At 44.9% G+C, this 16,903-nt stretch overlaps 1 protein-coding gene across 3 annotated transcripts in view; it reads right to left on the bottom strand.

Moving 5' to 3' along the window:
- Window positions 1-16,903, bottom strand: part of atp10d (ATPase phospholipid transporting 10D) — a 47,647-nt gene that overhangs the window by 4,681 nt on the left and 26,063 nt on the right. For 2 of the 3 annotated variants that reach the window (XM_026353858.1, XM_026353857.1), the window contains 10 exons: window positions 16,630-16,844; window positions 15,273-15,464; window positions 13,345-14,035; window positions 13,154-13,260; window positions 12,107-12,233; window positions 11,815-11,999; window positions 10,623-10,914; window positions 3,875-3,951; window positions 3,171-3,296; window positions 1,998-2,198 (listed from right to left, as the gene is read on the bottom strand). In XM_026353858.1, the coding sequence (XP_026209643.1) occupies window positions 1,998-2,198; window positions 3,171-3,296; window positions 3,875-3,951; window positions 10,623-10,914; window positions 11,815-11,999; window positions 12,107-12,233; window positions 13,154-13,260; window positions 13,345-14,035; window positions 15,273-15,464; window positions 16,630-16,844 (2,213 nt within the window). The remainder of the gene's footprint in view (window positions 1-1,997; window positions 2,199-3,170; window positions 3,297-3,874; window positions 3,952-10,622; window positions 10,915-11,814; window positions 12,000-12,106; window positions 12,234-13,153; window positions 13,261-13,344; window positions 14,036-15,272; window positions 15,465-16,629; window positions 16,845-16,903) is intronic. The other variant, XR_003298555.1, reaches the window with a different exon arrangement.

The raw sequence follows: 16,903 nt of genomic DNA, 5'->3' as shown, positions 1-16,903 counted from the left end.
TTAATCCAAAATGCTGCAGCCAGAGTTCTGACTGGAATTAGCAAGAGAGATCATATTTCTCCTATGTTATTCTCTCCACTGGCTCCCTGTAAAATCTAGAATTGAATTTAAAATTCTTCTCCTCCTACTTATAAAGCATTAAATAATCAAGCTCCATCGTATCTTAAAGACCTCATAGTTCCACATTTTCCAAGCAGAACTCTTCGTTCTCAGGCTGCAGGTTTACTTGTGGTTCCCAGAATTTACAAAAGTAGAATGGGCGGCAGAGCCTTTAGCCATCAAGCCCCTCTCCTGTGGAACCAACTCCCAGTTCAGGTTCAGGAGGCAGACACTCTCTCCACATTTAAGACTTAAAACTTTCCTTTTTTATAAAGATTATAGTTAGAGATGGATCAGGTGACTCTGAACCATCTCTTAGTTATGTTGATATAGGTTAGTCTGCTGGGGGAACTGTATTGATACATTGAGTTCCTCTTCTCTCTCCTTTCTCCTATATCAATTCAAATGCCACCATTTCATGTCATTAACTTTGTGTCTTCTCTCTCCTGTAGTTGTGTTTCCTTGTCTCTATCTGTACTTTTCTGCAGGTATCCTCGGCCTGGAGCTGTATATCTCCATAATCCAGTTGACCTACCCAAAGTTTTTGCTGCTTGTTGTTGTTGTTGTTGTTGTTGCTTGCTGTTCTTTTCTCTCTCCTCTTTCCACTCACCCCAACCGGTAGAGGCAGATGGCCCCCACTATGAGCCTGGTTCTGCTGGAGGTTTCTTCCTCTAAAGGGAGTTTTTCCTCTCCGCTGTTGCCTGAAGCTTGCTCAAATGGGATTGTTGGATTTCTATATCATTCTTTTCAAAAATTTACTGTAAGGTCTGAAACCTTGTACTGTAGTGCCTTGAGATGACTTCTGTTGTGAATTGGCGCTATACAAATAAAGCTAAATTGAATTCAATTGAAAATTATCTAGTTGTGATCATGCATGCATCTTAAAATAAAAGAGGTTGCACAACAATTATACAGGTACACAGTAGCTGCAGTATCTACAATACCAATACTAAGCAACTTTGCTTTATTTCAACTTTGCTAGTCTTAAGTTAGTTAAAAAAAAAGTCAAGAGCCGGCCCATGTGCTTGTATGCATGCCTGACAACGAATGTTGTGGCATGAATCTTAGGGCGTCACTAAGCTTCTGCACAGTCTGAAGTGATACCTCCTGGTGGCGTCAGATGGCCCTAAGCATAATGTCCCATAGGTATTTCATTAAATTTAGATAAAAGATAAAGTCAGCCAGGCTTGAGGCCAGTCAATGGCATCAGTTCCTTCATTCTTCAGGAACTGCCTTCATACTCTCAACACGAGGCCGGGCAGGACCCACTGCAGGAGCCACAGCTTAGGGTCTGACAAGGGATCCAAGAATTTCATCCTAATACCTAATGACACTCATGGTGCTGTTGTCTAGCCTGAGTTCTGTGCATTCCCCATGGTCATGCTGTCATGCTGACCAACGTTACAGAGAGCATAATGTTCTACACGGCTTCTCCAGACCCTTTCACAGTTGTCACATGTGCTATTATCTGTGAAAAGCACAGGGTGCCAGTGATGGTCCTGCCAATTCTGGTGTTCCATGAAAAGTGGTGAATGGAGCTCCATGGTTGCTATGCAATAAGCACTGGGCCCACTAAGGGACCTTGGACCCGCAGGCCACCCTCATGAAGCCTGTTTTTGATTGTTTGGTCAGAGGCATTCACACCAGTGGCCTGCTGAAGGCACAGAAATTTAATTGACTTTGTGCTATACTGTGTTCCTTTAGTTTTTTTAGCAATGTATAAACCAAACCTGACTTGATCATGTCATTTGGATCAACAGCATTCTAGGTCTCAGTATAGAGCTTTGGTGTTCAGTGGTCCCATTTAAAAGCCTTCCCAGTTCACAAGTGCAGTGTAATCTGTCACTACAGATTTTGAAAGAGCTGGTTTGTGTCAGATATGTGGTGTGTGTGCTCACCTTGGAGGTTTGTGCAGCTTGATAGAGCTCAGGCAAAAACCTCAAAGTGTCTGCAGACATGTCTTGGTCCAGGATTCCATAGATGAGAGGAGGTACCGAAGTGAACAGTAGATTAAAGAAGATGAGCACCCAGGAGTTGGTCATGACACTCCCAGAGAAACCACAGAAAAACTGATACCAGAACAGCAGATTCACATACATCTAAGAATACAGAAATACAGACACAGACACACAGACAGCAGTGAGGATTTTCCTTACAGCTTTTTAAAATTGTAATTCAATTTTGTAGTGCTTTTTCAGCCACAGAATAGAACTAATGGAAACAATCGTTTGACCATAACAAGCATCAGAATTATATTGAGTGGTTTTACAGAATATTCGTGCAGTTGCAAATTGGAGACATACAGCATTTTTTTTTTATCAAAACTTGGCTGCGCTAGGTGTAGGCGCACAGACTGTGTGGATACTACAAAGCACACCTGCTATTTTGGTCCATGTGTAGGACAGATCGTGTGTTGAATAATAAATACAAAGCCATTCACATGACTGGTCGTGTTACCCTGAAATAGCTGTGTCAGTCAAACAGGAAGCATGACGATGACAAGTAAAAAAAGGGAAATCATACTGTGTGGATGGTGTGGAGCAAAAAATAACACATCTTAGCTGCTAACAGACCAAAAATAATAATGATCCAATAATCACATATGTTCACTTTATATTGAAAAATATGACACAACAACATATCTACCAAATAGCAGCTTATACTTAAAGCTAGCTTGGAACTAGATAATTTATACATTTTAGTTTTTAAAAAATTTAATTTAATTTAATTTGCTTTAATAACAAAGTTGCAGCAAAGTGAATATGCACAAAAACACAGATGTGGTTCTGACACGACTGTAATCAGTGCAAAGTCTACGATAGATTTTCTACCTACATGTAACTCAACAACTCGCTGCTTACACTGCCTTATCTGAAGGATCCTTACTTCTGTTTATGCATCTCTTCATACTACGCATACTACACTGCTCATAACAAAAAGCAAATCCCAAGGTCAAGTAAATATGGTCATCTTTGCACCTCAGTGAAACTAGGGTCCCTACTGTGAGTGCTATTAATATCATCTAAAACTTTAATCAAGCTGTTTTTATGGAACTGGTTAAGAACTCTTACCACATTTTTGTAGATGAAGTAGAGGACCATGTTTGCAAGACGAGAGTAGCACCAGTGCCCATGAACCAGCAGCAACTTGCTGAGGTGTTTAAACCTGGAGATGGCAAAGTCACTTGACATCACAGCCTGCCAAACAATAGACAGTGGCAAAAATATTAGCACAAAGGGAAATACAAGGGATGACACTGACGACACAGCATTGGCTTCAAGTACTACTGTGAGTATTTAGTTATCTTTGACCAAGATGTCTCTACTGGAGGTTTCTTCCATTTAAGGGAGTTTTTCCTCTCCTAAGCCACCTTGTGCTTGCTCAAGTGGGATTGTTGATAAAGACTGAAGGCAGCTTCTTCAGACTGAAGAAGCTACTTGAATGAGTAGCGAAACATTTTGACCTAACAAGACGGATGTCCAATTGCCATGACCCTACTTCCAGATCAAGAGAGATTGTTGGGTTTTCTACATAATTCAAAGCTGTATTGTCATACTCTGTAAGGTGTTAAACCTTACAGTGTAAAGTGCCTGGAGATTACTTTTTGTTTTTATGTAGTGCAAATAAACTGTAGTAAACTGAATTGAAATTACCATTTTGCAATTACTTCGTATACGCAGAAGGTGGTCATACTAAATACATAATAAAAAACAAAAAACAAAAGCTCGGTTTGTTTTCAAAGTAAGAGCAGTGTATGACAGATGATGGTCATTACCTGCATACCCTCCTGACCAGATATCCCAATACCCACGTCAGCCATCTGAATCATGCTCACATCATTAGCTCCATCACCTGAAAAAAAAATAGATATATAGAACTCTTTTGCTGTGTGTAGCCTAAAACAGTACGCTGCATAACATCCTCTGCTTCATCCTTGCCTGTAACGGAATTGAAAACCATACAAACTGGTTTCATGGTTTTTGGAATGTGTAAAAGGTCTCTTGGGGGACCTCTATTGATACGCTGAGAGCCTCTCCTCTGTCCTTCTTTCTATATCCATTCAAATGCCACCATTTCATGTCATTAACTTTGTGTCTTCTCTTTCCTGTAGTTGTGCTTCCTCGTCTCTGTCTCCCTCTCTCTGTACTTTTCAGCAGGTATTCTCGGCCTGGAGCTTTACATCTCCAGAATCCAGTTGACCCGCCCAATGTTCTTGCTGCTTGTTGTTGTTTTTGTTGCCTGCTGTTCTTTTCTCTCTCTTCTTTCCACTCACCCCAACCGGTCGAGGCAGATGGCCTATGTTTTTCCTCTCCACTGTTGCCTGAAGCTTGCTCAAATGGGATTGTTGGGTTTTCTATACCATTTTTTGTATAATTATACAAGGTCTTAAACCTTGCACTGTAAAGTGCCTTGAGATAATTTTCATAGAAACATTCTGTTGATAATTGGCGCTATACAAATAAAACTGAATTGAATTGAATTGAATTGTAAAACATTGCATTGGGTGGCTAAATGTTCTATTTCGTATAGGCTTCGCCCTCTAAGAGCTGTCGCTATTGGGTTTATCCCCGCGCGCATGCGCAGTCGTGAAGAATTAAAAGCCCTGCGTGACCTGAGAACTGCTCCCCTTTTTTACTTCAGCGTGCTATGTAGTCACCATGTGAAGGTAAGAATATGTTTTCTACTCTACGTTCCACTGGCGGGGTCCGGCTGTGCCCAAGATGCTATACTGCCTTCATCCTAGATGAAGACCTCCATGCTCACTGCGAAATCTGCTTCGGCCCCAAACAGGTCGAGCTAGCCCTCACTCCTTGGGCTATTGTGTCCCTATTGTGCACGCCTGCCCCTGGAGGAGAAGCAGCGACGAGTGAGCGCCTTCGCGGCGCTCCGGGAGGACGACGAAGGCGACAGCAGGGCTAGCCAGTTAGCTTCCACATGGAGAAGCTATCAACTGCCTGGACCCCCCCGGCCCAGAGGGCGAGCTCCATGCAGGGCAAGAGTCCCCTGACTCGGCTCCCTCCATTGTTGGCTCCCCTCCTGGTTCCCCCCTCTTCCTCGTGGAAGACATGGGTGGCGACAGGATGGTTCAGCCAGCACGGCGACACGCCGTTTCCTCTCTCCCATCTGCCTGCCTGCGGTGCTCTTCTCCGGGACCTTTCCGAGATTATTAAGAGAGCGGCTGACAGGAAGGGTATTTCTCTGCCTCCGGAGCCGCCTGCACCTGCTTCCAGCGACATGGTCGGCGACATTATCGCAGTAACAGGAGGCTAACGCCTTCCGCTATGGCCGACTTTTCCCGCCCTCCGCCCTTTCCTATCGGAGGCAGGTCAGAATCCTGGGAAGCTGAAGGCTCCGGTGGCTCGTTATGACCCAATCACCAGGGTCCACGGGGAGACGGAACGTGGTTTTCCTGCCATTCCACCGCTAGAGCCGAGTCTAGCCTCCATCCTGCTACCTAAGGCAACCTTCTCTGGCAGACGTCGGCCTACTCTGCTATCTTCCCGTGACCAAGTCACCGCCCGCCTCACCGACCGCACACACCAGTGTGCCGCTCAGACGGCAGCTGCCATCAATAATTTGCCCTCCTCAGCTCCTCTGCTTCTTCAGCGGACGAAATCGGCAAGGCTATAGCGGCCATCCTCACGTTGTCGTCAGCTGCGGCGGTGGCGCAGTCCTGCATCATGGCCTGGATGACCATGTTACAGTGTAACATGTGGCTTCACATGTCTCAGTTTCCGGAACAGATCAGGAAGAGCTTTTGGACGGACCTACCAGCCACGATGGGTTGTTGGTCCGCTCCTTCAGGAAGCTGTTTCTCACATGCAACATGCGTCAGAGGAGGCATGCAGAGTGAAGAGACTCACATCATGGAGCCGTGCATCAATGCGGTTCTCCGCGCCCCCAGGACTCCTGGCGCGATCGCAGAGACTCCCGCGTCAGACCGAGATGCCCTTCAGCCACAGCTGTCGCTGCATCTCCATCCACTCCGTTCCCACCGCCTCCTCCTCCTCCTCATTCTCAGCATGTTCCAGCAGTGCCCAGGCGGCCTGCCCCTCGCCAGTTGGCTGCTGGAAACCGTCGGCCGGCGTGCACCTGGTCAAACCCGCCTGCCGAGCCTCCTCGCAAGCAGGGACGGGATGCGGGGACAATGTGTCACTCTGCGGAATCTGCCGCACACAACGGCTCTTTTCAGAGCCAACAATCTCTCAATAAAGACCAGTTTTCTGACAGTCAGTCCGCTCCTTTCTCCTCTTAGTTTTTTGAGTCCGGTTATGTTGACGCACACGTTTCCCACTCACAGGTACACTTCAACGCACTCACACACTCTGTGCCAGCGATGCGTTCTGCCCCTCCCTCTCCGGTGTCGGCTCGGATGAGACGTCTCTCTCTCCTGACAACTTGACGTCTCATCCACACACATTTCCTTTTTATGGCCTCCCCACCTCTGATCCTCTTGTAAGTGTTAGCGGTGATTTTTCTCTCTGGCGCGCTTCAGACAACGACTCGTTTTCTTTGGATTCACAGCCTTTTCGTTCCGCCCACCCATGGGCTGTGACGAGCGGTCACTCAGCTCTCGCAGCGGCGGAGAGGGTTCTTCTCTGGCTGGCAGCCATGTTCACGGAGGCTCCGCAAAAGTGTGCTCTCCCGCTTTCAGAGTGTTACTCGGTGTGGCGAAGTCTGCTTCCTCTAAACGGGTGAATGAACAGTGTAATAAAAGGGTTACACTCTTCAGTTGTCCTCTCCTCCCCCTCCATTCAACGGAGTGGTGGAGACTGTGATGCCGTCTCAGGCGGAGACAGCCGCTCTGCAGACGGAATTGACAGAACTACAGGACAAAGGTGTAATTCCAAAATCCCTATAGGCGAGATAAATAAGGGTTTTTACTCGCGCTATTTTCTTGTTCCAAAAGACGGGCCACATAAGACTCATACTCGATCTTTCCCTGTTCTACAAACACATTATAAAACGACAGTTTCACATGCTCACCATAAGACGTGATGGAATGTGTTCGTCCCGGCGATTGGTTCACATCAATCGACCTAAAAGACGCTTATTTCCATGTGCATATCATCCCAAAACACAGGAAATTCCTGCGCTTCTCTTTCCAAGGGGCTCAGTTTCATTACAACCGTTTGTTTTCGGTTATTCACTGGCTCCACGCACAATTTCCAAGTGCGTAGAACAGCCTTGGAACCGTTACACAGGAGGGCAATCAGAGTCTTATTTTATTTAGACAACCTGCTTCTGATGGCTTCCTCCAGAGAAACTGCAGCGCTGCACACAGCTCAGCTCGTGGAACACCTGTCTCTGCTGGTTTTTGCCATAATTGGACAAGAGCGCTCCACTGCCCTCCCAGTTTATTGTTTATCTGGGAGTGTGTTTGTGGATTCATGCATCATGAGAGTGACGCTCTCTCCCGCGAGACGGGAGGCGCTCGTTTCTCTCCTCACGCGCATCTCGCCTCACTCTGTAGTGACAGCTCTGTCAGTGATGCTTTTACTGTGCATGATGTCAGCCAGTCATGTGGTGGTTCCCCTCGGTCTTCTTCATATGAGGAAGATTCAGAGGTGGTTTTGCTGTCTCCGCTTGGATCTGATCCGTCACAGGGATGTGTCGTCAGAGGGAGTTCCCCTCGACGGAGCTGCGTCACACATCTCGGTGTACACAGACACGTCTCTGTTCGGCTGGGGCGGCATGTGTCTGTCTCAGGTTGTGGGAGGAAGATGGAGAGGACCGCCGTCTCTCCACATAAACTGCAGCTTACATCAGTTCGACAGGGCGGTGTTCCCTCAGTCCGCCTGCTGGAAATAGCCAGAGATCTGCTGTTGTGGTCCCACAGCAAGCTCCGCTCCATCAGAGCGGTATATATCCCCGGCAAGGGAACCGAGCCGCAGATCTGATGTCGCAAGGCGGACCGTCTGCCAGCGACGGGAAAATCAATTCCGCGATCTCGCTGGAGTTGTGGAACAGGTTCGGCGTGGCAGAGGTGGATCTGCGACGATCCTCCACTCGGAGTGGATGTGTTCGCTCACCATCCATGGTCCAGAGTCCTTCTCTATGCCTTCCCTCCCACTCCTCTGATTCCACGTCTTTTGATACGTGTACAGGGGGAGTGTCTGTCGGTCATTCTGGTGGCTCCGGAGCTCACGAGTGCATCTTGGTTTCCCACAATGATTCAGCTGTTGTCGGGCGATCCCTGGCGGCTGCCGTGGCGCAGCGACGCGCTCTCACAGGTGGACAATACGATTCACCACTACCTAGTGATAGGTCAGCGCCTGTGGGCCTGGCCCCTGAACGGGAACGTTTAGAGAGCCTGGGTCTACCGCCTGCAGTGATTCGCACCATTCAGAATGCACGAGCTCAATCCACCACAGCCTCATACGCAGCAAATGGTCGGCTTTTCAGCGATGGTGTGTGGAGAAGGACATAAACATATGCCGCAGCCATCTCATCTTGCCATGAGGGTTTTGGAGAGAGAAATGTTTTTGTACATCCATTGATTAAACGGTTCTTAAAAGGTGTTCAGAGACAGCGGCCTCTGACTTGTTCAATTACGCCTCAGTGGGAATTACCGCTGGTTTTGTGCGCTCTTAAAAACCCTCCTTTTGAGCCTATATCGCAAATCTCTCTCAGGCTCCTTTTTTTAAAACAGCATTTCTCTTAGCCCTGTGTTCAGCTAAGAGAGTGAGTGATCTGTGTACGCTGTCGGTCTCCCCTTCCTGCATTGTTATCAGGGAAGACGGAACCTCTGCAATTCTCAGACCTAATCCGGCATTTACGCCTAAGATACTGACTTCCTCCTTTAAATCCAGAGTCATTACACTGGAGGGGTTTTTCCCTCTTCCCCACCGTAGTGAGGAGGAGGAGGCTGCGCCCCCTCTCTGTCCTGTTCGTTCACTGTCACATTACGTGACGCGCACAGCTGTTCAGACAGACTCAACAATTCTTTGCGCATTACAGGGAATATTCCCAAGGGAAAGCTCTGACCAAACAACAGCTGTCTCACTGGTTGTGTGAAGTTATTACGCAGGCTTATGTGTCAGCAGGTAGGAGCCTCTGCGTAATGTTCGTGCTCATTCCTCTAGAGTCATGTCCACCTCTACAGCTCTTTTCAAGGTATGTCAGTGGAGGATATATGTACAGCGGCATCGTGGGCATCCCCGTGCGCTTCTATACATTTTTACTTGTGGGAAACGACAGTATACTCCTTGTCTCATTCTGTGCTGAGCGTGCATGACGACCGGTGGAGCTCTGTAAGTTCAGAGCGCACGCCGCTCGGACACGCGCCGCCGGTATGTGCTTGCATGTGAACTGGAACATTCTCATAGCACATCCTGACAACATGTGTCTTTTTCTGATGTGTGTTGATTCCTTATGAGAATGGATGTTTTTGACACAGTCATGAGTGACACCGTCTGTGTTGGACTGGATGGCTCTGCAGAAGACCTTGTTGGCTTAATTGATTACATCCTTGTTAGGTAGGTCTGGGTGGACTGGTGTTGTTGGTGCTTGGGGACTCCGGTGTTCCAGTGAGGCATTGACTACATCCAGCTTCGCCCTTATCCCAATAGCAACAGCTCTTAGAGGGCGAAGCCTATACGAAATAGAATGTTGGTTACGTATTGTAACCCCAGCTTCTATGAGTATAGACGTAGCCCTCTAAGATGCAGGCCTCACTGGCTCCTCCTATGTCGGCTGAAGTATCTTGCTCCCCAAGTAAGTTGACTTGGGGAGCAGTTCTCAGGTCACGCAGGGCTTTTATACGTTGTGGGCGGACCTGAGTGAGGTAGCCCTGTGCTGGCACAGGGCGCGAAAGAATTCTTCACGACTGCGCATGCACGCAGGGATAAACCCAATAGCGACAGCTCTTAGAGGGCGAAGCCTATACTCATAGAAGCTGGGGTTACAATACGTAACCAACGATGTTGGCACAATGCCCCTAAAGAGACATGTCCCTTTAATGCTGCCTGCATTAGTGGTGGGCTCTGTTTTATGTGCCCAAGTGTTCTAAAAGAACACAATAATTTAGGAGATTGTTTGCATTAAGGTCATTATAAAAGCACAGAATGAATGAAACATTGAAAAGGGAAAATAGAAAGAAATATTATTTATAATAAAAACATTATTTTTAAATATTTTAATGTATTTGTAAACTGTCTTGCTGAAATATTTTCTCTTCACTAACATTCTTTTAACATTTTTCTTTAACAATTGTTGTACCTATAAACAAAAATATTATTATTATTATTATTAAATGGAGTTTTAAGTGAACAGTCATGCCATCAGAAAATGGCGAAGATAAACATTTTTGAGATTTTGCTATTTAAAATAATGAATAATTGTTTGGCTAGAATTGAAATCCTGATTTCCTGAGTTTAATAATGCTTGTTTTGTTTTTGAAACTATATTGTCAGTATTTTATTAATAATAATAAAAATTAAAAAAAGACACATTTCTTCAGTTTTTTTAAACAAGCAAAAACCTGGAAGCTTTTAAAGCAGTTTTACAAGTTGTGTCCTTACCCACAGCTAGTGTGCTAACGGCAAGCTGGTCCCGGATCAGTCGGACCACCTGGCTCTTCTGCAGTGGAGTGGACCTGCAGCAAATGACTGCCTTGCATCTACAGCTCACCTCCAGGAAGTCGCTCTTCAGGTCTTCCTGCAGGGCCCAGTCCAGGGTCTGGCCATCTATGACCAGGATAAAGCTGGGCACGTTGCCTGATGATGATTCTCTATGAGTCTCTACTGCAGTAAACCTGTCTTCACCCTGCGGCACTTCCAGTTTAAGCTCCTTCAGTAAAGCTACACATGCATCCTGGTGGAGAAGAAATCTATCAATACAGTCATGTGGAGTTACAGTACAGTGGATTTATTTTGCTGAATTTTCACAATTACTGTGCAAATACAATGCATGGTATCATATTTTAAACCTGTGTGCCACTATGTCTGAAGATAGTGATAGCGGATGCTCAGTCTGCCTGTGTTACTGTTTTGGAAGACGTCTCCAAGAGTACCTGGGGCCCCTAGAGGGTCAGTCGTTCATTTCTGTTTGTTATAACAAATTAAAATGTCCCTTTTGTTAGGTATGTCATCAAATGATGGCCCAGTTCCGATGGAATTAGCTGTGGACATTCATTTCCCGGAAGATAACTAACTGTTTAACAGCACCATCAGGGATACATTTTAGTGTCACACACACATATTTCATATTCTGGTGTACATGTATTAGGCACTTTACACTGTTTTCAAAGCCATGTGGGGGTGGCTGTGGCTCAATAAGTAGAACAGTTCGATTCCCGGCTGCCATGTCACATGCCAAAGTGTCCTTGGGCAAGATACTGAACCCCAAGTTGCCCCCGGTGAGTCAGGTCAGCTGCATAGCAGCTCTGCCATCGGTGTGTGAGTGTGTGTGTGTAAATGGGTGAATGAGATGCAGTGTAAAGCACTTTGAGTACCAGCTACATAGAAAAGCGCTATATAAGTGCAGACCATTTACCATGTTAACCAACCTACACCTCTAAAGAGTGTAAACTTATAATTCAGTGTTTAGCATCTGCAGAATGAAATTAGTAGATCACAAAGTAGTCAAGAAATAGCCGTGAGAAACAGATTGAATGCTAAAGCAAGAACAAAACAACAGCTTTATATAAACATCTCAAGTTTTTTTTTTTTTAATAGGCCAAACAGCAGTGGTTCTATCCACTTAGCCACTGACCTTGCTGTCACAGTTGGCTGTCAGCAGCTGGTCGTTGGAACAGAGAAGTTTACAGGAATGAGCGATGTTGATAGCAGTCTCCTGTTTGTCTCCAGTGAGGACCCAGACTTTAATTCCAGCCCTCTGAAGAGCTTCAATGGTCTCTGGAACCTCTTCCTGCAGTCTGTCCACTATTCCTGTGGCGCCTAAACACACAGACACAATACATTACTACTACATTACTACTATTTCTCCCAGCTAAGATAGACTCTAAGAGGGTCCACGTATAAGCTGTAGTGAGTAGCGCTCCTACCCAGCAGGGTGAGGTTTGTCTCCAGCCTCTGAGCTGACTCCAGCATGAGCTCCTCTCTGTTCTCTATGCTGCTCTCGGCCAGCAGCTGTCTCTTGCGCCACACATTATACTCCTCCTCCTCCAGAACCTATTCCACACACAGGCCACAGTCACTAACAATTAAACCTTAAAATTGCACAAATGTAAATAAATGTATACAAACTAATATATAAATGTTGTACTGTTTCTTCACACAGTTAGTCTATATGGGGCTTTTTTAAATGTAAAAAAGTAAATAAATTTATCAAGGTAGGAAGGTGGGGATTGAAATATTCAAGCCTGTGAAGGGTTTAATGCTGTTGGATTTTAGAGGATCTCTGGGTAATGGTTATAATGATTCAGTGAGAACCATTATAACCCAATCAAGAAAATCTTGCATTGTAATGAACCCACTACTGTAGGTGTAGGAATGCTTTGCCATAATAAAGGGAAACATGAATTCTACCCTGTACCAGGAAATCTTTTTTGAAGACCAGTATCTGTGTTGTGAATTGAAGCTCAAGTTCAATTGGATCACACAGGAAGACAATGATCGAATAATAATTAAGTAGGCAATATCCAGGCCTAAATCCCACTGTGATGAGACCTTAAACAGGTTGTATTTAATGAGATTGCTTTTGTTTTAAAAGCAATCTCATTAAAATACATACATAAAATAAAAGCACTCGAGATCTGGAGCAAACCCTTTCTCACAGATCTGTTCTCTGGGTTTAGTAATGGCAGGTCTGGGCTGCTTCTTCAGGACAGCAGTAAGGTACAACACACCACACAGTTTTCTGTGTGGTTTAATAACCTATCTTATTAAGAATCTGTTATCTTTCATTAGATAACAGATCTAATTTTAAAAAATTCAATGTTTTATTTAGGAAAATTCATTTTTCATGAAGAGGAAACACGTACTGTACTTGTATTATTATTTCGCTTATTTCTATGTTTGACTGTGCTTATTTAGACTAGACTAAATCTTCTGTATATTCTATTCTATATTTCACCTTTCTGAAGCATTACCTTCTTAGCAATGCAGAGTGTGCGGAGGCCTTCTCTTGCATAGCTGTCTAAATGTTTTTGGGTTTGTTCCCTGATGTGACCGTAGATATCCTGAGCCTGCTCTGAACCTGAACACAACAGGGAGACAGACAATAATTCTTGTTCATTTATAACCATTAGCTTTAGCTAGCTTTCTTTGCTAATGAAGTTACCTGTAGGAGTCTCAGCCAGGTCCATGATAACAGAGTCAGCTCCCTTGGTGTAAACCACTACTTGCCCTGTGAGCGGGTGGCGGACCACTACTGACATCCTCTTCCTGTTGGAGTCAAATGGCAGGATGTGAAGCAACTGAACAGCCAGTGAGCCAATCCCTGGCAGATCCACCAGCAGGCTTTCTACAGAGCGTCCTCTCAGGGTGCACCGGTACGCCTGAGCTGCGTAGACCAAAGCTGCCTCGTCTGGACTTTCTGCCTCATATACCAGATCATCTTCAGTGTAACTATCAGTATCTGCCTCTTTGGACAGGTTCTCTACCTCCTGCAGGTCTCTGTCTGCGTTCGTTTTCATAACCTTGACATTATCCACTGCCTCCCTGTCTTTAAGCTGACCAGCATCTCCCCCCTTCCCTCTGCCAGAAAAGTCCAGTTTATGCTTGAGTATAGAGGTTTCCAAGTTGCTTTCTTGGCCTGGTTCTGATCCATCTGTGGTGGTGATTGGGGGTGAGGAGACGAGTGAGGAATTGGTCTTCCCACGGGTGAACAGCCTGCTGGTGAAGCTGTGGGGGCTGTTTTTGATCTGAGGAGAGGAGAGGTTGGAGAGAGCTGAGAAAGGAGAGAAGCTGAAGCGCTGGAACATCAGCTTGATTTCCTCCAGAGACTTCAGAGGTGCTCCTGCTTCAGGTCCCTGCGAGAAGAAAAAAGAAACAAAGTAAATGACTGCTTTTGAATTGATTACTGATATTGCAATGGACTGTGTTTCAGGCATTCATTTTTAAATTGGAATTAATTTACTTAAATTACAAGTTGTTTAGTGAAACACTTTTGTTTTTATTTCTGTCTGATAAAAAAAAGGGTTTGTGGATTTACAATTCATAGACTCTACATTTTACTAATGTAGGCAAAGCCAAGCATTTTCTGAGATATGATGAGGTAACAATGAGATAATGAGGGTGCCAAACAAAAGAACAAACACAGAGTAGATGTAATGCCCTGTGAATGCAGAGTACAAACTACTTTATATTTTGCAAACAACTTTTGTTTATCTTATTCTTACATGACATTACTGATGGTGCTTATTTTTTGTTGCTTGATGGGTTCAGTGTTGGCTAGTTGTCATTGATTAGCATGTTGATTCATACAAGAGGCGTTACAAGTCAGAGGCAATTTAAAAGACTCATGGAACTTGCTTCTGCTATACAGTAACTGTGGCTGGACCACTGACAAAGTCACAGAATTCCAATGAAGTTATCAGAGTGGGTAAGTTTCCAGAATATTTAGGTGCAATAGGTTAGACTAGGGGTGTCAAACTCAATTGCACCGGGGGCAAAACTCAAAGCACACTTTAGGTCGCAGGCTGAACAGGATAAACATTTATGAACACACTAAAAGTAAATGTTTTCTGAACATGAATAAGAATAAAAACAGAGAGGTATATAATTCCACAATAAATAAACAGAAACTTTATATAACTGAAAATACTTTAAGCTTCACTTTGTGTTTTCGCTCTGGTGTCAGATTCTTCTTGAACTCTTCTACTACTCTCAGGTTTTTCATCTTGTCCTGATGTTTTGTCTTATCTTAGATTAAATTCTAATCTAAGCCACATTAGCTCCACAAATCCACATTAGCTCCACAAATCAGACACACAGGTTTACCGACTATGTCGCTGAACATACACTCATCCTCCCATTGGTTTGAAAGGCTAATTTTTCAGAATCGACTTCGCCATTCTTTAGGGTAACCTCTGACCTTACAATAGTGTTTCCCAGGTAACCTATGGTTTGGCAGCTGTTGCGCTGCATTATGGGATCTGTAGTTTATGTCTTATCAGCGCTTCATATCGCCAGGCCATTAATAACTATAATAATAGATCAATGTAAAATGACAACAAATTATCTGATTTGCAGATGAGATCGGCTTACCGCAAGTTGCTGTTGGCTGGGTGATGAGACTACCACGCTGTTACAGATGGCAAGAGCTAGGAAGAAGTCAGTGATGTAGGTGAGCTCCAACCTGGAAGAACTACCAGATGAGCCCTCACTCAGACAAGCTTCAGAAGAGCAAAGCCAATTTAACTTCCTTACCAGCTCGGGGTCTGGTAGAACTTCCTTTGCCTAAGATAGAAACAACAACAGCAGGAGCTTACTTATTATGGCTTGAGCATGACAGTGCAGAGAATACAGCAGAGCTCATTCTATGACCTTGCATGCATTTAAGTAGAATGTAGAAGAGAAATCTGACTTCATTTTCTCATGGCGAATCTAGATCCATTATTCACTATACTATTCAGATTTGATTCAGTTTTCACACATGGTGTCTGTGACGGTGTTTGAAACCCAAACCTTGTGTATCTAAGGCCAATGGAACCACTAGCCGCAAATTCACAACAGAAGTCTTTACAGTGTAAGGTTTAAAACCTTACAGAGTATAATTATAGGCTTGGAGAGGAAAAGCTCCCTTTAAAGGAAGAAACCTCCAGCAGAACCAGGCTCATAGTGGGTGGCCATCTGCCTTGACCGGTTGGGGTGAGTGGAAAGAGGAGAGAGAAAAGAACAGCAGGCAACAAAAACATGCTATACTCAAGTCTTTAAGTATAGCATTAGACTAGCATAGGCCACTTGCCTATGATAGTCCCCTGCTTTCTTGTTCTCTAGCCCTGATGGTCTCCGTTTTTCTCACACTAGCCTCCAACTGTCTCCTCCTTTATTGCTTCCCGGCCTCTGATGTTCTCTTCCCCTTTTTGCTTCCTGGCCTACTACTGTTGTGTTTTCTGTTGCTTGTTGGATTTGTACCTCGTGAATGACCATTTTTTTCAGATCAAATCTCTAACTGCACAGTAAAATTGATTCCTTATTTTGGGGGGTTTCTTCCTACTTCCTTCCCTCGCAGACCTAGGAGTTGTTCCTGTCATTCTGCTTTACAGATCTACACTTGCCCAACCCTCCTCCACCCAATCGCCACCTAATCCCAAAGGGCCTTCCAGGCACCCAACCAGTTCCATCTTCCTCTCCTAGCTGTCTCCACCACCAGCATTTAGACACCAGGTGTTTCTTCCTATTTCTTATGATCCAGCAGTTGCAAATCTGCTCTCTTAACAGGGGTCTATCCTCCAACTATCTCCATGTGTTCATGCAATAAATGTTTATATACACTCCACTGATCTCTCCTTATTGACACATTTTAGTGTTATCTTATTTTAGAATGGATGGAGGACTTCTAAATAAAGTCATCCAGTAACCTATTATAATTTTAGCTGTATAGTATGTGTATGTGTTTTACCATGCGGCTGCAGAAGGCACTGGTCCTGGGCAGGATATGAGTGGCCATTGCGTCCCCCTCCTCTTCTGACTCAGCAGTAAGTGTGTGCAGAGACACAGAGCTGTGAGTGCAGCTAAGGGAGCGACAGCTCAAAGATTTACCACTGCAGCCTGACTTCAGGGTCACAGAGCGACCAACTGCCTCATTCTCCACCTCATACACCTCCAGCCTCTGAGCTGACATACAGAAAACAACAAACTAAGCATTCAAGACATAATTATGGGGTCTGTTGCAA

This window comes from Anabas testudineus, chromosome 12 (genome assembly GCF_900324465.2).
Source record: "Anabas testudineus chromosome 12, fAnaTes1.2, whole genome shotgun sequence".
Lineage (NCBI taxonomy): Eukaryota > Metazoa > Chordata > Actinopteri > Anabantiformes > Anabantidae > Anabas > Anabas testudineus.
The sequence above is the reverse complement of the archived record's forward strand: the minus strand, read 5'-3'. Positions and strand labels throughout refer to the sequence as shown.